The sequence below is a fragment of the Eumetopias jubatus genome, unplaced genomic scaffold (assembly GCF_037043125.1).
Source record: "Eumetopias jubatus isolate StellerSeaLion01/CBP00866 unplaced genomic scaffold, mEumJub1_p1.0 scaffold_7, whole genome shotgun sequence".
NCBI classification, from domain to species: domain Eukaryota; kingdom Metazoa; phylum Chordata; class Mammalia; order Carnivora; family Otariidae; genus Eumetopias; species Eumetopias jubatus.
Window position 1 is genome coordinate 1,163,660 of NW_028274813.1, and position 23,392 is coordinate 1,187,051.

The 23,392-nt window shown below is 59.8% G+C and overlaps 2 protein-coding genes across 3 annotated transcripts in view; both read left to right on the forward strand.

Annotated features, from left to right (window-relative positions):
* Positions 1-4,690: 4,690 nt before the first annotated feature.
* The window catches only part of CDCA4 (cell division cycle associated 4), a 30,606-nt gene continuing 11,904 nt past the window's right edge, over positions 4,691-23,392 (forward strand). The window contains exons 1-2 of one of the 2 annotated variants that reach the window (XM_088024416.1): positions 4,691-4,776; positions 19,941-20,027. In XM_088024416.1, the coding sequence (XP_087880542.1) occupies positions 19,956-20,027 (72 nt within the window). In that variant the 5' untranslated portion in view covers positions 4,691-4,776; positions 19,941-19,955. Of the gene's footprint in view, positions 4,777-19,631; positions 19,824-19,940; positions 20,028-23,392 lie in introns of those variants that run through there. The other variant, XM_028096756.2, reaches the window with a different exon arrangement.
* On the forward strand, positions 4,693-12,063 carry GPR132 (G protein-coupled receptor 132). The gene is made up of 2 exons (XM_028095779.2): positions 4,693-4,776; positions 9,628-12,063. Exons 1-2 carry the CDS (start codon positions 4,716-4,718, stop codon positions 10,743-10,745), a joined length of 1,179 nt encoding a protein of 392 aa, XP_027951580.1. The 5' UTR covers positions 4,693-4,715; the 3' UTR covers positions 10,746-12,063.

Below are 23,392 nucleotides of genomic sequence, written 5' to 3' on the forward strand. Positions count from 1 at the left end.
GGAATGGGAGAGGGAGAAGCAGGCTTCCCGCGGAGCAGGGAGCCCAATGCGGGGCTTGATCCCAGGACCCTGGGGTCACGACCTGAGCCGAACGCAGCCGCTTGACAGCCACCAGGCGCCCCAGTAAGGGGAGCTCTAAAGGAAACACTTGGACCTGGCTACTTCCTGAAAGCTCTCAGCTGGGCCTACAGAGCGTGAGTGTGAAGTTTGCCTCCCTAAGTAAGTCATAGGCCCCACGTGCTGGGGGGCAGTGGGGTGGTGGGGTGGCAGTGTGCGTGACAGGTGGGGTCTGAAAGCAAAGGTGATTTGTTGGCGTAAAGGTGGGGGCTTGGTCAGGGGTCTCAGCCTGGGGTCCTTCACCAAGAGCGAGCCCAGGGGCGTCAGTGTGCACAGATGTGGGTGTGGGTGTGGCAGGGGCAGCAGCTTCTGTCCATACCCAAAAGTCTCTGCCTACCCTGAGGTTTCCTTCTGTGAAGCTCTCACCACGGCTGCCAGTCCCCGGGGCCAGAGAGTCGGAGCTCAGGAGCAGGTTCGTCCCTGGAAACTCTCCAGGGTGGAGAGGTGGAACCTCCTGGTGGCTGGATCTCGGGGTGCTTGGTGGGTGAGATATAAAGGGCCTGGCTCCCTTGCCTCCAGGGACTGATTGGGCTGAGGGGCACAAGAGGAGGGATGGGGGTGACGTGATCTCTGCTGGGGGACGGTCCTGGTCACAGGGCATGGGCCTGGGGCTGGGTGGCTGGCAGGCCTCTCAGGATGCTGTCTGGTGCCGGGCATGGGCTGTGTCTGTTGAGAAGGGTGGGCAGGCCACCGAGGGTGGGGAGTCGGGCTGCACTGTTCTTTCAGGCATGTCTGCTCAGGAGGGTGACAAGACGATGTTGGAGGGGACCTGTCAGGCAGAGGGTGGACGCAGAGCCCCCTGGGGCAGAGGGGGGCCGGACAAGAAAGGGTGGACACGGTGGGGGGATGTCAGCCTCATGACCAATCAAAGAAACGCAAATGAGATTTTAAACCATGCATTTAAAAATCTGCTGGGGGCGCCTGGCTGACTCAGTGGGTTAGAGCACATGGCTCTCCATCTCAGGGTCCTGAGTTCAAGCCCCATGCTGGGCCTAGAGATTTCTTAAAAAAAAATCTATCAAAATGGAAAGAAAAAATCATGGGAAGCCCACGTGGGAGATACGCGTGGGGGCGAATAGCTCAGGAACTCCGTCCCCAGAGTTTACCCCAAACACGAACACAGACATGGAGTCAAGGGGGCGCCTGGGGGCTCATCAGTGAAGCGCCTGCCTTCGGCTCAGGTCATGATCTCAGGGTCCTGGGCTCGAGCCCCATGTCGGGCTCCCTGCTCAGCGGAGAGTCTGCTTCTCCTGCTCCATCTGCCGCTCCCCCTGCTCGTGCTCTGTCTCTGTCAAATAAATAAAATCTTAAAAAAAAAGAAAAAAGAAAAAGAAATGGAGTCAAGCATTGGGTGTGAGGATGTGGGGAACTTGGAAGATCCTGGAATGTCCAGCCATGGTACAGCCGATCCCGGCCCCGGGGGTTTCAACAACGTGTCAGGATGGGGAAACCACGCACAAACGCCAAGGGAGCCAGGGCAGGGTGAAAATCGTGTGCACCCTGTGGCTGTGCTTTGGTTCTGCTTGAAAAGTTATGTAATACGAGTTAGAGGATGTATTTTGAAAGACTTGAGGGACGCATGGCAAACCCAGGACGCAGAACGGCGGGCACAGTGCTGGCGAATGCGGGGAGAGTGGCCGGTTCAGAAGCACTGTGAGTGGGCCATGGGCTCGCGGGCTCGCTGTGGGAGGCACGCTGTGAGCCGCGAGACCAGAAGGGCCGGAAGGGGACCTGGTGCAGCTGGAGGCAGAGAGGCCGGGTCTGGCCAGGAGGACGCGGGGCTCCGCGGGCCCCCGGGGTGGCGTGCCCAGGGCTGTCAGGGGACCAGCGGCAGGGGGACAGAAGCTTCAGGCTGACCCGCCCACCCACCCCGTAGCTCTGTGGCTACCGTGGCTTTTCCCCGGAGCACAGACCAAGCGCAGAGACCCCTGAGGTTCAGGCCCAGGCTGGCGTTGCAGATGGGGCCGGCTGGCCCCTCCCTTGCGCCCTGGGGCTGGGAGCAGCCAGCCACTGAGTCGGCCCACGCCACGGGGTCTGTCACTCCCCCGGCCCCGCCGCAGAGACCTGCCTCTGTGGGTCCCCAGGACGGCCCGCTGCTGTGTGTGGAGGAGCACAGAGAGCCACCCCCTCAGCCCTCGTCTTCCCACACACCCTCCGGCCCCGCGGGAGGACGCACCAGACCCCGGCCCAGCGAAGACCCTGGCCGCGCTGGGCACTGTGGTCAGCACCCGGGCTCCACATCTGGGCCCGGCTACCCCACGTCCTAGCCGCAAGGGTGATGCAAGAGCCCACTGAGGTTGGCGGGGGTGAGGCCTGGCCCGCTCTGGGGCCTGCTCACCTGGAAGGGGGGGGCACAGAAAAGCAGGAGAAAGTAGGGGCAGTAGGGAAAAGTAGGGGAGACAGGAAGACCCTGGGAGGCCCGTGGGCTGAGGTTGGAAGCTGTGTATCGTCAGGCAGGGAACAGGACAGGCTCTGAGGAACGAGAGGTGGGCGTCTAGAGCACCAGCGAGCAGCAGCGAGACCGCGGTGCTCGATGTCAGAACGCCCTGGAGGGCTAGGACCTGCTCTCTCGGGCCACCCCAGCCTGGGCCTGGTGCTGGCCCTCGGGCTCTTCCCTGGCGGTCCTTCCCCGCCCCTGTCCCTTCTGTCCAGCCGGGCTGGCCCCAGACCTGGACATCAGCACCTGGCATTACATGGACCACGTGAGCAGGGCCCCCCAGGCCCCCCGGGAGCCCCACTCAGCCCTGACCTGTGCCCTCAGAGTGCAGGCCCCTGGGGCCTCAGGGGCAGCCCTGGGAGAGGGCCCTTCTGCCAGCTGGCCTCACTTGGGAGGAGAGCGCACATTTTCAGTTGGGCCACCACTTCCTCTGGCATTTGCAGAAGCGGCTTCCAGAGATACCACTCCCTCTCTGCTCCTGTGTGCTTCAGGGAAGAGTGAGCAGTGCAGGCCCCGGGGTGGGGGCGCTCAGCACCCCGGCTTCCAGAACGCTGCAGACCTCCCCGAGGCCCTGCCTCAGGCAGCTCACCGTTCTGAGGAAGGAAATCCGGCCCGGGGCGAGGTTGGCGTGTCCATCCCACCCATGCTCCTGGGGCTCAGACGCACCTGAATGCCTCACAGGTGGCCTCCCAGCCACTCCTCCCTTGGGGACCCCACTCAGTACCCCCCAGCCGGCTGGGTCTCTGTTCTGGGGTGTGCCCTGCGCAGGCTCTGCTGTGTGACCGCTGGGAGCAGCTTGGCCCTTCTCTTTACGGGGCAGAGTCCTGCACGCGATCCTCCGGCGCCAGGCCACAGACCTCAGGCAGAGAACGCCCAGGGGTGGCCCCGCTTCCCAGCGTAGGTTGTGGGGGCGGGGGGCAGATCTGAGACCTGGGGTGGGACAGGCAAGGCCCAGTGACCCTCCAGGCCCGCGCCTCCCGGCCTATCTGGGAACGTCAGCCTCAGAAGGTTAATAACCTTCTACTGTTTCTAGAGTCCCCTTTGTCTGGATTTTCCAGGTAGGCCTTGAAAGTCCTTGCTAAGTCAACAAGGTTTCTGTAGCTTCAGGCACATATCCCGGCCATCCTAGTCAACGGAGAAACAGCGACAAGGGCGGCTGGGTGGCTAATCTACTCTTAGGGTGCAGCCGTTGGCTCCCCATGGGTGTCTCCCCCTGAGTATGCGGCCTGGGGTGGGAGCCAGCGCAGGAGCCCCTCTGGGCCCAGCCTCCGACCTGCCTCACCGGGGCGGGAGCCAGCGGGCCCCCAGGGCTCTGCTGTGCCGTCCGCACGGTCAGAGGATGGGTTTAGAGCACTCGCCTCCCGCCGGACACTCTGGCTGATGAGAACAGAGGCTGTTTCCGAGGCGCCTCTGCTTAGGCGAGGAAGCAGGCACCCTGGACGGTGCCCCTTACCTGCCAGGACCCGCTGTGCCTTCAGAACGGCCCACACTCCGCGCTCTGCAGGCATCGTGGGCGCTGTCTGGGTGTCCTGGTCCTGCCCACATGGGGTGATGTGCTGTCACGTGCTTCCAGGTCGCATGCACTTCACATCTTGGCTCATTATTTCAACAGGAAAAATTCCTAGAAAGGATTTTACATGATCGAAAGTTAAGCACGTTGAGGATTTGGGATACATGTTGCAAAACGGTGCTCCAACACATTTGTGCCCGTTGATGCTCCTATCAACAGCAGGAAAGGGCACCCACTTCCTCACACTTCTGCCAACACTGAGAATCAAAGTTCTTTATTTTTGCCAACCTCATAGGCAAAAAAAGACTATCATTTTGGTGTTTATGTTCACGTGTCTTTGATTACAAATGGAGTTGAACATTTCTTTTTGAATTTTTAGGAGCTGTTTTAATTTCTTTTGTGAATTATCTGCTTATTGGCTTTGAAACTTATTTTAATTGATTTGTAGATATTCCTTTATATATTAAGGAGCTGCTGTTGTATCCCATAGGATAAATACAAGATTTGGCACAAAGTAAATGCTCACTAAGCATCTGTTGAATGGCTTCATTTGTGATTTAATCTGATTTCCCCAAAGTCATTTCACTTTCCTCTTTCTCCAGGTCATTTTAAATTCTCAGAGCAAACTTCTCAATAGGATCGACAGAATGTATGACGAGTACTAGGCACTCTTTTAGAGCCACCATGATGTCGGAACCCTCATATATGCCAGGTGAGAGCGCCCTCCCTTCACGTCCGTCTCCTTTGACTTTAAACATTTAGGAGGGAGCCTGTAAGAATTTCTGTACAATGCGCTTTGCCTCAAACGGGGATACTTAGTTCAAAACCTAGCATGCAAAAATAGATTTACCGAAATAAAAACTAAGTCATAAACAGTGAAGGTGGAGACTCTCCGTCAAGACATCAGGGGGCATCTGTTTCTTTATTGTTTTGAAGTGCTAGGAAAGAGCAGGAACAGGACTGGGGGGGCACCAGGGCCCCCCACCCTTCCCATTTCTGGGGCAGTGCAGAGCCCCAGAGCTGTCTCAGACGCCCCACAGGAGCCTCTCACCCCGTCTCCCGGGGCTTCATCACCCCAACCAGGAGCTCTCTTCCCCGGAGGTCAGGGTCCCCCGTGTGGACCTGCAGGGCAGCCCCAGCAAATACAGGGTGCCCTCCCCTCCTGCCTGAGATCCGCGGCAGCCCATACCCCCTGTGCCCCCTCCACCCGCCGCTGCCACCCCGGTCTTGGGGAAGAACCTATAACTGGGCCTGGCTGCACTCACGTCCCTGAGCGCCAGCCCCTTGCCTCCGCGTGGGGATGGCAGCACCTGTCCAAGGCCTTCAGAAGGGGGGGTCCGGGGGGGTCAGCCACACGGCCACCCTGCCCCATCACAGTGACGACTCTTAAAAATCCAGTCGCCAAGTGTCGGCGAGGCTGTGGAGGAACTGGAACCCCGAGCACGGTTGGTGGGAGCAAAAGGTGGTGCGGCTGTGGGCAAAGCCCCTGGGCGGTTCCTCAAAAAGCTGAATATAGAACTTCCCTATGACACGGCAATTCCACTTCTGGGTATTTACCCAAAAGAAGTGAAAGCAGGGTGTTGAGGTAAAGCTCCACCTCATGTCCCGGGCAGCAGGACTCACGGACAGATGTGGGAACGAGCCGGGTGTCCCTCTGCAGACAGACGTGGGGACAAGCCACAGACGGACCTGGAGATGAGCCGAGCGTCCCTCTGCAGATGGACGTGGGGACAAGCCGGGTGTCCCACCCCAGACGGACCTAGGGACAAGCCAGGTGCCCCTACTGCAGACAGACGTGGGGACAAGCTGCAGACGGACCTGGGGATGAGCCGGGCGTCCCTCTGCAGATGGACGTGGGGACGAGCCGGGCGTCCTTCTGCCAAAGGACACAGGTTCGGATGGCTCCAGCACACGGGACTGTGACTCGTGTGCTGCCGGCTGGGATGTGGGTGGCCCTTGAGGACATGGTCCAAGGGAGAGAAGCCAGGCACAAGAACACCCCCGTGGGGACCTCCGGAATGCGGGGGGCAGGCGCCCGGGCAGCCGAGTGGAGCTCCGGCGTCATGGGGATGGGGGATGGGTCTCACAAGATGACAAGCGTCCTGTGGAGGGGCAGCGGTGGTGGCTGCATGGCAACGGGAATGTCGCCAACAGCTCTGAGCTGCCCACATAAAAATGCAAAGACGGTAACTTTTCTATTACGTGCATTCTACCAGAATCAGAGCACTGGGGGAGATGCGTGAGTGGAATGACCAGGCGTCAGGGTCCGGCCGTGAGGCTGATGGACCCTGTCGCTCAGGGACGCATTGTTGGAGGCCTGACCATGAAGCCCCAGCAGGAAAATAAGCCAGGTGCCGCCGGCGGCCCGCACTCTGCAACAGTGGCCCTGCCCGGCCAGGCTGCCGAGACCCAGCGAGGTGCCCTGGCCAGACACCCGCGGCGAGGTTAGCCTTTGGAATGTGCTGCTTTCCTAACCCAGTGGACGTCCATGTGGGGAGGCCGCGGCGTCGTGACTCAGGGGCACGAGAAGCCACAGCTCCCTTCCGTGCTTTCACCGAGGCCCGGCCAGACCAGGGGGCGGGGGGACGCCGTGGCCAGAGGAGCCATCGGCCTGCATTGGCATTGGGCTGGCAGCTGTCCACGCTCCCTGCTGACCTCGGGAGCATGTTTACCTCGGGGGAGTAGAGGTGGGGTCCAGGGCTAGGATGGCGCGGCATCTCCGGAGGAACGGAAAGGCAGAGCCCAGGGGCACAGGCTCTGGGAAGCACGCATCACCTCGGAGGCCACAGACGCTCATCCCCATGATGGGTCCCAGGGGAGGGTGGGAGGGAGGAGAGGCTCCGGGGAGGCTCTGGGTGCAGGTCGGGGGCTCAGAGGGTGCCCAGGAGAGCAGGCTGGGCAGGAGCGGGCGGTGCCTGGCACGTGGCAGCTTCCTTCCCCACGGCAGGTCCCCAGACAATGCGTGAGGCACAGCCGTGTCCCTGACCCTTAGCGCTGGGGTCGCCCCTCGCAGCACAGCACTCTGTCTTCATGACTCATCCACCCACATGTCCCCTGCCCCTCAGGAGCACCCGGGAGGGAGGGCAGGTGAGGACCGACCTCGGGCTCTGGCAGCGCGAGCATGGGGTCGGGCCTCCTTGCTGTTGGACGGGGTGGTGATGGGCAGGTGGGCGTCGGGTCACACCCTCCTCCAGAGTCCTCCCTGACAAATGGGCACTGGAGTGGGGCCTGGAGGAGTCCCTGTGTCCAGGCATGGATGGGACACGGCAGGGAGCACTCCCCTGGGGCACCCATTTGGCACGCCGTGGCCCATCAGCCAGCCTCAACATGTTCCCACTAGGAAGTCCCTTGAAGCCCGGGTCACCCGTTGGCAGAGGTCCGTGAAAGCTTGTCTTCCCCGTGGGCACTGGGCTGGCTGGGTGCCCGAGGCTGTGCACTGACGGGGCCCCTCGGGTCCCCGGAACTCCAGAGCCCTGAACGTCTCTGGGCCTTGGACTCCACATGGCACCGCACAGTGACTCAGGGAGAATCAGCACGGGGACGCTCACCGACGTGATGCCCCAGAGCCTGTTTTCCATTCCCGTGCTGGTTCACTGCTGTTCTCTTCCCAACTGATGGGGGCGGCAGGGAAGCCCCGGGCTGTCATGTGGGGTGGGCGTGGGGTCTGCAAGGGGACACCTGCCTACACGACCCCAAAGGACAGCCCCAGCGTGAGAGCTGCCGGGAAACCAGCTCTGGAGTGAATCCCAGGACCCCTGCCCTCTGGCCCCCCGAGCTCGGGTGATGAAAGTGTATCACTGACTTCTAAAAAGGCACAACCTGGACCGACACAGACGGAGAGACGTCGTGGGACACCGGCTGGCACTGCGGGTCGAGGACAGGGCGGAGGCCACGGGCTCCGACGGGTGGGACCAGGAGCCTCGTGTGGCAGACAAACAGAGCAGAGCCCCGAGGGGCCGGACACAGGGTCTGTGCGCAACGGTGGCATTTATACGCTCTCGGATGCAGAGGGTCCAAAGTCAGACCAACGGGTGACAGCTCCTCACGGCTTGAGAGGCCAGGACCCCCAGGAGACCACCTGCTGGAACCGCGTGAAGAGGGCGTCCCACAGGCTCCTGTTCTCCGCGGCCGGAGGAGGTCCTGAGGCCAGAGACTAAGGGAGGGCAGCTGGCGGGAGCCCGGCTGCCAGGTGGCTCGTCCTGCACATGGCGGACAACCATGCCCACGTGTGAGGATACAAACACACGAGCCGCCACACCAGGCCAGAGTGGCACACAGGCCCGTCGGGGCACTGGATGGACGACGCCCGAGGCTCCTGCACGTTCAGGAGGCTGCAGGCTCTGACGAGCTCCAGGTGCTACAAACCTGCACATTCCATTTCCACGGTAGTCTCTGCAAGACTACAAATAGACCTAATGGTAATTTCCAAACCACTGGGGTGGGGGGGAAACAGCATTCAAGAACTGAACAAATCCAGAAGGGGTGTGTGTTTGCTGGTGCGGAAGAAAGAACGTGTTCCAGCCGCCCTCCTGGGCTTGTGGATGGCCGCCTTCTCCGTGTCCCACACACAGAGTCTGCCCTGCATGTGTCCCTGTGCTCGAATGTCCCCGGGGGTTAGGGCCCTCCCAAATGACCTCCCTGTAACCTGACCACCTCCAGCCATGCTCTGAGCTGCTGGGGGCAGGTCTTCACCAAGTATTTTTCTGGGGGTGGGGAACGCAATTCAACCTGTCACAGAAGGCGGAAGGGGAACAGAAAGGGCAGACAGAAGAGCACAAAATGAGGGGGAAACAAAACCGTATCAATATTAACGGACCGCACGCAGTAACAGAGCTCAGAGCGTCCAGTTTTCAAATCCAGCCACAAGCTTCTCCTAAGTGTCACATCTAAAACATGGGGATGCAGATGGTTCGGAGGTAGAAGGCTGGAAAAAACACACCAAATGGATAGTAATCAAAAGAGAGCTATTTTTGACTCAAGCAATAAAAGCCTTTCTGCTAAAAGCATTATCAGAAATTTGACCTCTTTCCTGTGGTTGCTGCTTCAAATTCCCACAAACTTAGAAGCTTAAAAGTGCAGACTTACTATCGTCATCGTCCTGGGGGTGAGCCGTGGGAGATGGGCCAAGATGGGGTGGCACGAGCTGCATTCCTTCCGGAGGCGCTAGGGGAGGATCCGTTCCCTCGCCTGCTTCCCAGGGCCCGCGGCCCCTTCCTCCCTCGGCCAAGTCACCAGTGGCTGCTGCTTACATCGGGCCCCTGGGTCATCCGTGATAGTCTCCCTGTTGCTCTGTCAGCCACTTAGCAAGCTTAATTCCCTCTGCGGCCTTACCTCCCGCCCCAAGGGCTGGGTACTGCACCAGCCCGTGTATTCTGTCCGTAACGCCGTCGGGTTGGAGACCAGAGGTCGGAGAGTCATTTTAAGGAACCCACTTGGAAATGCGTAAGCACCTGGTGTGTCTAGTCTGGAGTTAGCCTGAATCTTACCCTTTCTTAGCGCCATAAAGTCTCTCCCAGGTGGTTCCCAGGGAGGCCTGTCCTCATGCTTTGTCTCTGTCCCACAGGAAACGCCAGTGCAGTAACCAGCCCTGGGCCAGTGACCGTGCTCCCTGGTGTGGTCACCTCGAACTGCAACGGGTCCTTCGAGGACAGCAGAGTGTTCCTGGTGGTGGTGTACAGCACGGTGTTCGTGCTGGGGCTGCCAGCCAACTGCCTGACGGCCTGGCTCACGCTGCTGCAGGTGCTCCAGGGCAACGTGCTGGCCGTCTACCTGTTCTGCCTGGCGCTCTGCGAGCTGCTCTACATCAGCACCCTGCCCCTCTGGGTCATTTACATCCAGAACCAGCACTACTGGATTCTGGGCATCTGGGCCTGCAGGGTGACGGGCTATATCTTTTTCTGCAATCTGTACGTGAGCATTCTCTTCTTGTGCTGCATTTCCTGCGACCGCTTCACGGCGGTGGTGTACGCCCTGGAGAGCCGCGGCCGCCGCCACCAGTGGACCGCCGCCCTCATCTCCGCGTCCGTCTTTATTGTCGTCGGGCTCGCTCACTGCCCGGTGTTTAAAATGGACGAGGAGAAGACATGCTTCGAGGCATCGATGGACGCCAAGATTGCTGGGTACTACTACTTGCGCTTCACCATGGGGTTCGCCATCCCCCTGCTCATCATCGCGTTCACCAACCAGCGCATCTTCAGGAGCATCAAGCTGAGCACGGGCCTGAGCGACGCCCAGAAGGCCAAGGTGAAGCACTCGGCCATAGCGGTTGTGACCATCTTCCTGGTCTGCTTTGCCCCCTACCACCTGGTGCTCCTCACTAAAGCCGTGGCCTATTCCTACTACAAGGGAGACCCGGGCGTCATGCATGCCTTTGAAGCCAGCCTGTGCAAGCTCTCTGCGGTGTTCCTGTGCCTGTCCACGGTGAACAGCGTGGCCGACCCCATCATCTATGTGCTGGCCACGGACCATTCACGGCAAGAGGTGTCCAGAATCCACAAGGAATGGAAAAAGTACTCTGCAAAAGCAGAAGTCACCAAGCTCACGTGTTCGAAGGACTCAGAGGAGGTGCCACTGCCCACGTCGCTCACAAACGACTCCACATTCCCCAGGACTGTCCACCCATCAGAGTCAGAGCCGGCCCTGCGGGGCTCACTGGACACTCTGGAGAGGCTGAATGAATAGTCGCGCTGAGCCCAGTGTCCTGCAGGGCAGGATGGCCATCATGGGAGCCCAGGGGCCAGGGCTGTGGCTTCCCCATCCACTGAGAGCTTGCTAGCCAGGGTTCATGGCGCTGGCTGTGCAGCCCCCTCTGGAAAGCACGTCGCCGATCTCTCATTCCTGGAGCCATGCCCTCCGTAATCCCCTGCCCCTCAGGGTCCCAGCACCCCTGGACGGTCCCACTGGGGCCCGTACAGAAGGTGGCAGCATGCCCAGGGGAAGGGCGATGCTCCAGGCTGTGGGGTGCCCTGGCAGCACATGGCAGGCAGGATGGTCTCCTCCTCTGCACTCGAGTTGGTTGGTTCACCCGGCTATTAGCGAACAGCAGGGCCTCGGCAGAGGCCTCGTGCCCGCCTAGTGCTGCCAGCAGCTGGCCCAGGCCACGCACGGAGTAGGTGCCCGGTCAGTATCCACCGTGATGACTGTATCTTCCGCACTTCTCTACAAAGCATTGCTTGGATGACCGCGATCGTACAACCCGGGACCTTTGTGTCATGCCTCAACGTGCCCGTGCAAACTGGGAGCTTCACACAGTGCCTGGTCACGGCGGGACAGCTGAGGCCTGAGCGGTGGGGGTAGCAGCCCAGCCCTGAGGGCCCTGGGCTGCTCCGTGCTGAGCGGGTCTGAGGCCACAGGCTGCTGTGGACCCTACGGTGGAGCTTCCAGCAGGGCGGCCGGCATATATTCTGGAGGGTGCCCAAGCCGGGAATGCTGGCGGACACCCCAGGAAGGGTGACACGGCCACCAAAGAGCCTCGGAGAATAGTTGGAATTCCTGTGCATCGAGGCTTCCTGGCTTCACTGTCAGGGGGGAAGCTGCTGAGGGCTCGGAACAGGGGGGTCAGGAGTGAGCAGGTGACGCCCAGGCCTCCATCCCCACAGCAAGGTGCGGATGGAGTTCGGGTAGAGCACGCCACCATGAAGCCTGGAGTCGGGGCCTGGCTCTGCACCAGCCAGCATCGTCGCACCCAGGTCACGGCGCAGCCTTGGTTTCCCGCCTGTAACAGGGTCAATAACACCCACCTCCCGGGTCAGTGTGGGGGGCTGACCCACTATCTCTGCTCAGGCACTCTGAAATAGGAGCCCAGCAGGCTGCATGCCCCGCGGAGGGGCCCGGGCACCCCCAGGCGCCTGCCCTTCACAGGAGCTGTGCCGGGCCATGGTGCCAAGTTACGTTCTCGTGTCTGGAAGGCAGCAGGCAGTCCACTGTCCTTCCTTGCAGTGAGAGACATTGAAAAGACACAATTAGAAAATAAGTCTGGAAATAAAGTTGCAAAAATGCATGCCGGTCCCAAGTTCCTTTCCGATGAAATGATGTCCTTTACCTCTTCGGGCACACACTTTCCTCCAGGGCTCTCTTGGAGGGGTGTGAGCCCCTGGGCTCTCGAAGTGATGTGCCGTGGCTTCTGGGAACTGTCCAGAATGCTCTGCGCTAGGGAGAGAGCTGGGTGCCGCGGGAGGGGCCCGTGAGCCTTCCATGGGGTGCCCTGTGCTGGTTTGCAGGGGCTGCTGTAACCAATTAACACAGGCCCGGGGGCTTGCCATGAAACTTGTTCTCTCCCAGTTCTGTCTGGGGCTGGAAGTCCAAGATCAGGGTGTCGGCAGCGCTGGTTCCTTCGGGGGGCTCTGGAGGAGGACCAGTCCCGGCTCTTCTCTCAGCCATCCCCGGCCCTCCTCCGGTCTCTGCCTCCCTCTTCGCGGGCCCTTCCCTGGGGAGCCTGTCCCCACCTTTCTGTCCCACGGCCTCCAGTGACCAGCTGGACACCTGCGCAGGGGCTGCTGGCTTCTCAGCTGTTCTCAGCCATCCCCGGCCCTCCTCCGGTCTCTGCCTCCCTCTTCGCGGGCCCTTCCCTGGGGAGCCTGTCCCCACCTTTCTGTCCCACGGCCTCCAGTGACCAGCTGGACACCTGCACAGGGGCTGCTGGCCTCTCAGCTGTCTGGCCCAACGTGCTCTGTCGAGGCTTTCTGTCCTCCGTCCTCGGGGAGCTCAGAGCCTGCCCCTCGGGCACCAGGGTGACGAGGCTGTCTGAGGGCCCCTGGCAGGTGCACAAGTGTCCCACCTGGGGGTTCTTCCTGGGTCTTTCCACGCTTCAGCCTGAGAAGCTGCCACAAGCCACCTGGTCCCGGCGCCTCAGTACTGCCCTGGGACCAGTGTTTTCGGACAGGAGGGAAGGACGACAGGTGGGCTGGGGTCGCTGGCACGTGCGGCCCCAGCCCTGGGCAAGGGGTCCGCTGGAGGCCTCCTCAGGTAGCCAATCGCACCAGCCGCCGGGGCACGCCTCCTCCGGTGTGGGCGGGGCCTGGCGTGGGCGGGGCCGGCGTGGGCGGGATCAGGTGGCTGGAGCCGGGTGCGCGGGGCTAGGGTACAGTGAGCGGGGTTCCAAGGTCAGAAGGGGTGACCTGGAGGGTCTCCTTCGCCGGCCGGTCTCGGAGGGTGTCTGCAGTGACGGCTTGGGGCCGCGTGAAATGAGAAAATGTGTATGAGGAGGGACAGTGACCCCTGGGGACCAGGAGAAGCTCTGGGCTGAGGGCCCAAACAGCTGGGGTGTCCGCACTAAGACACCAACCGATCCACTGTACACAGTGTGCAGGGCGCGCTTACCTTAGCTGACGGCTGCTAGGGGAACCCTGATGCCATGGGCCAGCTGCATGCTGGGTGCGGGGCCACCCAGGGCAAGGTCTGGGGGGCAGCAGGCAGAGGGCACCAGGTCCGAATGCCAGCTGGACAGGGGCAGCTGGGGAGGGCGTGGGCAAGGGCTGGCCTGGGCGCCAGTGCCCAGCTTGACCCCAGGCCCAGCCTGCGTCAGTGCCCCCTGCCTGGTGGTGCTCCCCTCCTTGATGAGTCATGCTATTGTCTTCACTCACTGACCACAGACCTTCGCCTTTCATCTGACTCACGCTGTTTATGGAAACTTCTCTGGTGAGCAGTGGGGTTGCCGAGTGCTAGTGACCAGATCAGATACCTGTGTGTGAGACCCTTCCTCGCCCACCCACCTGCGCCCTCACACGCACACACTCACTCTGGGCCTTGCTCCTCCCTCGTTCATGTGGCTCACGGCTGCCTTCCCGGCTCCCTGGACAGGGCCTGTGCCTGGGTAGTCCCCTTCCTGTTCCTCAAGGAACCCTGGGGGACAGCCGGCCGTGTGCATGGACAAGCACCATGCCAGCTGGGGAGCCCGGCCAGGTCACCCGACATTTCAGCACCCACGTGTAAACCAACCTACTGGACCGTTCGACCAGACGCCCTCCAGCTTCCTGCCCTGACAGACGCTCCTGGTCAGGTGTAGGGCCGGACCCCTCCTCAGCCCACCCCACTCTCCTGGTACAGCTGGTGGCAACCTGGGCGCAGCCTTCAGGAGAGGCCAAACAGCGGGGGGACGAGGACTCAGAATGGGGTAGCTGGGAGTTCTGGACTGCTGTGGTCTGCAGTGGGTCTAGAAGGGGTACAAGTCCCCCCCCGAAGCCTCCTGACCCCAGGAGGGATGTTGCAGGGGAGGGCCTTGGGGCAGCCCATGTGCAGGTCCTCCTGAGTGGTGCCCAGGGAGTGAGGAGCGCTGGCATGGGATGCACCCCAACATGGCACGGAGCACTTAGGCTCCCCAGACCATCTGAAGGTCTCCTGAGAACAGCTCACTGTTTTCGGGGCTGGCCACTGTACCTGCCCACAGAGCTGCTGGGTACACTGAGTTGTGTATGTCCCTGGCCTAAGCTGGCCTGACACGAGGGTGTGCTCAAAGTCAGTTAGACGTTGGTCTTGGGGTCCTGCACACATGCCAAGTTAATTCCTGACAAAGGGCCATGCGTTCCCAGGGGTGGCCCCTGGAGGTGTGGTGCGTGGACACCAGGGGGCAGCACCGCCGCAGGGGGGGTGGCGGGGGCTGGTGGTGGTGGTGTGTGGCCCTCCCCAGTCCCAATCTCGGGGAGGAACCGTCCTGGGGCCTATGGACAGGGCAGGTGGAGCCCAGCCACCTCCCCGGCCGGCCGGCTGAGCCCGAAAGCACCCTGGGCCCAGAGCTGGGTCTGAGAAGAAGAGGAATGGCGAGCGGCCTTGAGCCCTGGTGACGGCATTATTGGCAGTGACATCAGCCCTCTGCCCGGCTGGTGAGATGCAGCAGGGGCGGGGTGAAGCTCAGGACTGGGCTCCTGGAGGGGGTGGAGGCCACAGGGCAGAGGCTGAGCTCCCGGGCAGGGCAGCGTGGAGGCGGCCAAGTGAGCCATGGCTGCAGGAAGCCCTCCCAGGATGCGTCTAGCACACCTCCGAACGCCCACCGCCGGCCACCGCATCTCAGGCTCCCCCTGCACACCTCCTTCAGGGCAGGGCCTCCTCGTGCACTAGAACCAGTCAGAGGGTAAGAGGTGTCGGTGTTGGCGTCCGAGCCCCTCCACGGTGCTGGCGGGAACGGAGAGGGAAACAGCCTGGTGGTTCCTCAGTGAGCCACGCAGGGGTCAGCCCTGCCCCAGCAGCACCCCTCCCCGTGCCGCCTGGGGCTGAAAGCACGCAGCCACATGGATCGTCAGCACTCACTAAGGCCGGAGGCTGGAGACAGGCCAAACTGCGGTCTACCTCACGGTGGGACACAGGCGGCATGGCAGACGGACGGAGAACACCACTGAGTGACAGGAGCAGACCCGAGAGGCCACAGTCAGTAGGATTCCATTTCTGTGAAATGCGCAGAACTGGGACCATGAACACTCCTGACTGGCCTGCAGTGGAGCAGCCCCGCCCCGTCTGCCCTTCCTCCCCTGGATGTGGCCCCGGGGTGCGTAGCCTGCATCCAGATCACCCAGGGGGCCTCCTGTTAAAGCAGGGATGGGAACTAGCCCCGCGCTTTCTGAGTCAGAGAATTTGCATCTGTAACAGGTGCCCAGGAGGTCCTTATTCAAGTCCACACACTGAGAACCTCTGGTCTCAGCCCAGTGCCATCGGAATGGCACGTATCCAGTTCTGGCCAGTGAGAGGTGGGCCAGGGATTCAGTCTGCCTCCTGGAGGGAAGGCTCTCCCTTTCCCTGGACCTGCTGTGAGGCCAGGTACAAGGTCTGGAGCTGCGGCAGCCGCTCTGAGACTATGGGCAAAGCCGTCGGAGCAGAAAGCCGGCACGAAGGGGAAGGCCTCTGTGTCCTGCCGCTGCTCATTCCACTGCTTGGCCTCGTCTGGGCTAGTGACACTCCCCTGTGGTCCAGCTCCTGTTCCCCGGGCCTGCTCCACTCGGAAGGCGAGGCCGCCGTCCCCCCAGCCCTGCCTCCTTCGGCTCTCCCACATCGGCACCCCCCGCTGTGTCCGCTGTTGCCTCTTCCTACTGTCACCCCCACGTCGGCTCACACAAGCTGCCCGGGATGCCTCCTTGCACACCGCAGGCCCCGCTGAGGCTCCTCCCACCACTGCCTGCAATCCCGCTCTCCTTTGAGGTCACATGTTACACACCTTTCCACAACCCTCCAGACTATTCCTAAACATTCACTTGTCTACGTGGGCACCTGTGGAAACTATGTGGAATTGTTTTGCTTTTATCCAACTTTTTATTTCAGAATAATTCCCAATTTACAGAAAAGTGGTACACTCAGTGCAAAAACACACTGGCTTCTCTCTCTCCTTCCACAGATTCCCCGATTGTCTGCATTTTAGGGCATTTGCCTTAATATTCACTCTCTGTTCCGTATAACAATTTATTCCTGCACCATCTGAGAATAAGTTGCAGACACGATGCCTGTTGCCCTTAACACCCGAGAGAGTATTTTCAGAGCCACGGGACTCTCTCCTGCATAACTGTGGTGCAACCTGAAAGATCGGGAAATCGCCACTGATCTAACACACGCACTGTCTCAGTGACATCCTCTGGGGTCTCTGCAGAGTCTCCTGTGCCTTCTGCGTGTCTACTGGACCACCTCGGGGGGAGGCCCCGTCCTCCCCGTCACATGCTGCCACTCCTGTGGAGTCCCGGCACTGGGGTGAGATGGCACCTGGCGACACCCTCACCGCGGGGTGAGCTGTGAGCATTTCATACTCATTAGTTAGTAAGTAGTTTGTGGGGAGAGAGTGTGAGAGTCTTCGACGAGGCTGGTGTTTCCTTCTGTCTTGGGGGGGTACACTCTTACATCTGGACTGCTGGTTTGCTCGAGGGAATACTGTCTGTAACCTTCAGTCAGTTCCTGCGTCCCTCTGATGCGTCCTTACCTGCTGGTACAGGATGCTGAGGTCACTCAGCTCAGCCTTTTCTCCAAGGAGACCCGGCCCCTTGCTGCCAAGAGCGGTGAGAGCAAGAGCTGGGCGCCGGGGATGCCCGCTGGGGCCGGCCTCCACAAACACGCACGCACACACGTCCGTACCTCTCTACGTCTGCGTGTGTGAAACTGAGTGTGCTCTGCGACTTCCAGCTGCAGCCCAACACCAGGCCGGCCCAACCTGGCGTCTTCCTCTCCTCACACCCCCTTCCCCCCACGAGAACACAGTGCCCTTTGCCATGCACTCGGGATTTACCAGAGGCTGGTCCCCACAGAGGGAAGGGGAAGGACGGAAAAGGGAGCTGAGCGTCAAGCGCGGAAGGGTCTGAGATTTCACCCTGCTTGCAAGTGACAGGGGCGCCTCCCTGTCAGGGATGCCGCCCAAAGCCCTGGGACACGGGAGCCCGTCACTCACGGCGCAGCGGGTCTGTTTCACGCCACATCCCTCGGGCCCACGTGGGTGCGGTGCACACAGGGCAGGAGCCTGCGTCTGGGAAACACCGACCTTCCCAGGGCACTGGTGGCAAGCCTGCCCATCCTGGCCCCAGACGGAGGTGTCATCAGGATCCTGGACAGCAAATCCATCCTCCACCTTGAGGGAAAGATGCTGCTTCCTGTTCTCCCTGGTGATCTGCTCACTGCATCCCTGGAAAGAGCTGCAAGGCCTCTGCTCAGGAGACACACACACAGGGGCCCAGAGGACTGTCCTCCACGCAGGTCTGCGCTGTTTCATTGTCATGGATAATTACTCCCGGTGCTACAGCCTGTCGCTCTTCCTAATCGGCGTGGCTCGTGGGCTGGGCACCACGGTGGCGGGGGTGGGGGTGGGGGTGGGGTGGCTCAGGGCCAGGGGCCCTGCCAGACCACCCAGAGCTCCACGCCAGGCTTTCCTGAATTCGGGTAAGTTTCTGAACTGACTGCAGCTCCTGGCCTTCGGGCAAGCACCGTGCCCGCAGCTGAAAATGGATCTTCATTCCACCAGCCATCCTTCGACCCTGAGGAGCTCTGTTCCAGATGCCGGGGAAACAGCAGATGGCGCCTGTCCCCGCGGCGAGCCGCCACGCGCCCGGGCTTCACACCCAGCACGGCCCCTCACTCTCCAGGATCTCCAGCTAGTGGCCCGCGTCATGCATGCACAGGGGATGACTGAGGTTCCAAGGCTGGGTCGCTGGCCCATGACGCCCACGAGGTCTGCACAGGATTGGAGGTGGATATGAGCAAAAGAGGGTATTGGGAGGATCCTAAGGTCTTTGGCCAAAAGCCGCGAGGGGCTGACTGGACCGGTGCTAGAAACAGGACACTCGGTGCAGCGAAGGCTTCCGTTTCAGGCCTGTTAGTTTGCCAGCGTCCGGGAGACACGGAGGGAAGTGAGACAGGAGGGGTGGGTCTGGGGGACACCGCCGGCCGTCTGTAGGTCAGACATGCAGCACGGATCAGGCAGGTGGCTGGAGCCTCTCGGCTGGAGCGGGGGTGCCGCACACTCAAGCGGGTGCTGGACTCCATTCCTGCCGTTGTTGGTTGTCAGACGGAGGCCCCCACCCCCTGCGGCTGCCGGCCTGCCGGGGGGGCTGCTCTCTGCCGAGCGGAGTGCCCACACGCCTTCTCATGTGGCCCCTGCCTCCTCAAAACCAGCGTGGGAGGCGCCCCCATCCTTGTCTTGCTTGGGCCTCTGTGGCTTCCCCTTCTGCTGTCAGCCTCTTTTAAGGGCTCATGTGACCCGGTCAGGCCATCCCAGAAATCCGGCTATGCAGGTCACCCTGCCACGTAACAACGCAGCCACGGACAGGCATCTCGCCACGGCCACGGTCACAGGTTCTGGGTTGGTGCAGGGAGTCCTGGGGAGCCACTGATGGAATCCCGTCTGCCACAGCGGTACGTGAACATACTGGGGGACCAGATGTCGGGCATCGTAAACTCTGTACTGTGGGGTAGACGGTGCTTCATCAGGGGCTGGGCAAGGCAGCCCAGGGAGTGGGTGTAGACAGAAGTGGTTTGAGGTCCAGGCCCTGGGGCACCCCAACATCTGGAGGGGGAGAAGAGGAGGACCCAGCGAGGGGGCCCTAGAGGAGGGGCTTGAGGGGGTGCAGAGGCAGGTGGGTCCCCAGGCCTCGAGGGAATCTGTAGATGGGGCCCTCCCAGTGGCTGATGCAGTCGGTGACGGTGCATGTGGAAATAGCTAGTGGCTACCCGTGTAAGGAAACCAAGGGCTCCTTCAACAAAATCACATCCCAGCCCTCCAAGGGCGCCCACCTACAGGGCTCACCCTCGGAGGTCGTGCGTGGGAAAGCAAGCCCCCATGTGTGTGGGGGGGTGGCCAGAGGGGACCCCGATGACGCCCCCTCAGCCGTGCACCCAGGTCTGGTGGTCTATGAGTTCAGGGACCGTGTGCACCCCAAAGCTATGCTGGGGGGATGGACAACCATGGACAGATTTGGGGTTCCAGCCCATGCCCTTCTGCCTGCCCTTGAGGCCTGGACCCACACAGAGGGGAGGGTCCCCCTGCTCAGCTGGGGCTGGTGGCACCAAAGGCAGATGCCTGGCCCTGGCAGACCGTTTCTTGGGGCACCGAGAGGGTCTGGGCTGTTCACCTGGGCGGGAACACAGAAGCTGGGGAGCTGGGGGGGGTCTGTACAGGAGAGGACAACATGGTCCCTGGACAGAGACCAGGCAGGGGATCAGTGCAGGCAGAGGCCAGACGTGAGCTGGGGGTGCCAGGAAGAGGCCAGACTCCCTGCCCGCCAGATCTGCCCCATCTTCTCTTCCAGCCCCAGGGAGCTGGTAGGGTTTGTGTTCCTGCAGCCGATCCGATCCAGCCGATGTGAGGTGAGATTGCTTTCACCCCTCATGGGGCAGCAGCTCTGTGAGTGACCGCCACTCTTAATACAAATACCAAATGACAGAAAGGAAAGCATCTCTTAATGTCATTCTGTTTTTTTGTAGACAACACAGAGTCCAATGAGGAACCTTCCAGGATTCTGGATACCTAAGGATGTCTCATGGGAAAAGTTCACCAAACAAGGCACACAGGTACGTTCACAACAATGTTCCCGATGTTCAAAGAAAGTCCACTTGTCAAAGTGTAATTCTAACTCTGGCCACATCCAAAGGACTGAGTGATGACACCAGATGGGTGAGGTCATAAACCCTCTGACCTATTTTCTTTGGCAGCAAACGTGTGCCCTGCCCAGTGGGACCCCCTCTAAGAGCAGACAGGAGATCCCAGGAAGGGTGGTGGGGCCTCAGGGTTGGGGTCCAGCAAGGGTCCACGCCAGCAGGCGGGCCTGGAGCATCTCTGGGACAGGCCGCCTGGCCCATGGCCTCGGAGTCTCCTCTATGCCTGGGCCTGTCACCACCCCACCACTCCACCTCTACCCACGAGACTGGGGCAGACAGGTGGACCTGCAGGGCGTGGTCCCAGGCGAGCCCAGGTGTCACTGAGCGCGGCAGGGCAGGTGGGGGCTGTGGGGGCTCCCCTCCTCCTGCCTGGAGGTGGCTGAGCACATGCTCCCTAAGGCTCTAGGAAGGGGCTCTGCTGTGAGGCCACAGAGCCACAGTGTGGTTTTCTTTATTACTGAAAAGGCTGGACACTTGGACCGGGTCATACACACGTGTGGTCCAGTAATTCCAAGGGTCTACGACAGACCGTGAGGTACCACAGCCGGTGCATTACCCGAGACTGGGGGCCTGGGGGCCGGGCTTCTGAGGACCCTGCCTTCAATGTCCCAATCAGCGTAGTTCTTGGAGCACAAAAACAGAGAATGCTCCCAATGGGAACGTATTAAAAAAAGGTGAACCCCCTGCACTCAGATCCAGTATGGACAGTCCTGGGGTCCCAGAAATCTTTCCGGGCCTCCCCCTGCCCCACCATTCCCCTTCCACAGGACAGCTCCACCTGCTTGGAGCTTTGTAACCGTGGAACCAGTGTGCACTCTGGTGTCTTCTTCCTCCATGTGCACGCCTGCTCTTAGCCAGCAGCGTGCGTGCTTGCATATGCCCAGCTCATTCTCCCGCTGGGGCACTTGGGCTGTTCTCACTTTGGGGCTATAATGGAGGGGCCCCCTTTTTTAAAGATTTTATTTATTTGACAGAGAGCAAGAGAGCAGGAGCAGGGGCAGGGGTAGAAGGAGAAGCAGGCTCCCCACTGAGCAGACTTGATCCCAGGACCCTGAGATCGTGACCTGAGCTGAAGGCAGATGCTTCACCGACTGAGCCCCCCAGTGTCCCATTCGCACAGATTTTAGAACCAACTTGTCAGTTTCCAGGAAACAAGCTAGGGTTTTGATTGGGATCGCACTGAATCTACAGGTAAGTTTGAGAGAACCGCTATCTTTACAATGGGGGGTCTTCCAGTGGGGACCTGGCATATTCCCCAGCTCAGTCCCTGACTTCTCTCCACGGTGGTTTGTGCTCCTTCGGGTACAGTCCGTGCATATTTGTAGCTAGATGCATCTGGTGCTTTGCAAATGGTGTCATTAAAACATTTTTTAAAATTCTATACTGGCTTGTTACTTGTATATAGAAATAGGATTATCTGATGGTCATGCCTAATACTTCATCTGAGTCATTTATGTGGAGATTTGCTATGGATGGAATGGTGTCCCCCTCCAGTTCCTATGTGGCAGTCCTGGCCCCCGGTGGACTGTCTTTGGAGGCAGGGCTTTTAGGAGGTAATCAAGGTTGCAAGAGCTCCTAGGGTGGGCCCTGCTCCGCGGGGACGGCTGGCTTCAGAGCGGGACCGCTCTCTCATCCTCCCACTTGCTCTGCACATCACAACCTTCCCATGGCCTTCCAAACTCCGGGACAGAGAGAGAACAAATCATGGCGGGTCTAGGTCACCCATCTGTGGGTGACCATGCCGGCTGGGACAAGATTCTTTGGATTTTCTACATTCAGAAACTGATCTTCTGGGAATAATGATCCCAATTCCTTTTGAATCCTTGTAACTTCTACTTCTTTTCCTTGCCTGTTTGCCCCCCAGGCCCTCCCACATGGTGCTGGGTAGAAATCTGCCCCTAATTCCTGATCACTGGAGGCAGCTTGCACGGTTTCACTATGGCACTGCACACTACAGGGTTTCTTGTAGGTTTTTTGTAAATACACTTTATTTAGGTGAAGGGAGTCCCTATTTTGTGTAGCAAAAAAAAAAAAAAAAAAAAAGAGCCTTCCCCAAGGAGGTCTGGTCTTTGCCCCTGGGCCCTGGGAGGGGATCCCCAACCCCCTGGGATGTCCTGCCTGCCTGTGGGTGACTGTTGGCAGGGGCCATTTGGTGTGGAAGCCCCGTGCGGGGGGGCAGTGGCAGGGGGGCCGCCTGGACCTCGTCCCTGCAGGACTTTCACAGTAACAAGCCACGACGGCAAGTGTGAGTTGTCACGAGTCTTTGTAGTGAATTATTGAACCGAGGGTGGTCTTGGTGGCCCCAAACTTGCAGTGGGTGTCAGAAGTGAGGGGGGTGCTGTGGGCTGTTCCTAACCTTGCACTTGTATATTCAGTTTGCTCAGTATTTTATCATGAATGGGGGTTGAATGTTACCAGGGGATACTTCTCCACCTGTTGAGATTTCCAACTATTTCTTCATTTTGTTAATGTCATGAATTACTTGGTTTGGTTTGGAGTGTTAACCTTCTGTTTCCTGGAACAACCCTAACTTGGTCGTGCTTTATCTTCTTTTCTGTGTATTGTGGGACTTGGAGTTGCTACTATTGTTTGGAAGTTTCAAGTGTGGCTGTGAGAGCAGTCAGCCTGCGATTCTTCCTTCTGGCCTCCTTTCTGGGTTTTATCATTGGGGTTATGCTGGCCCTTTGGTTGAGAAGAGTTCGATGCTATTTCCTCCATTTGAGTCGTTTTAACACGTTCCCATTCACCTTGTCACTAATTCTCATGAATAAAATGATTGCTGTTTTTAAAAGTCTGAAAACTCCAATGTCAGGGTCACCCATGAGTCTGTCCTATTATCTGTATGTTTTTTGGGTTTTTTTGCCTTGTTTTTTTCCCCCCCTTTCTGGTCTTGCGTCCTGGTATGCCTGTTAATATTTCATTTTATGCTGGACATTCTGGGTGAAAAAGAGTGACAGCTCTGGAAGACAGACTTACTGCAGAGAATATTTTTTATTTCTGCCAGTCTGACAGCGGGAACACACGTGGCTCTTCTTCCCAGCCAAAGGCCCTTCCACCAGGGAAGGGCATTTTCTCTCTTTTGCTTTGAACTGTGTTAATATCCCTTGCCCAGTTTCTATTGGTTTGCTCATCTTGCTTTCATTTGCAGGGTATCTGTGTGTTAAGGAATTTAATCTGTGTGGCATATGGCTAGGAACAAAAGTTCCCCCAGCTTTTTCCCACTGTTTGTCAGGCGAACATTTACATTTGTGCGAGTCACAGCCCATCATCTGTGCCAC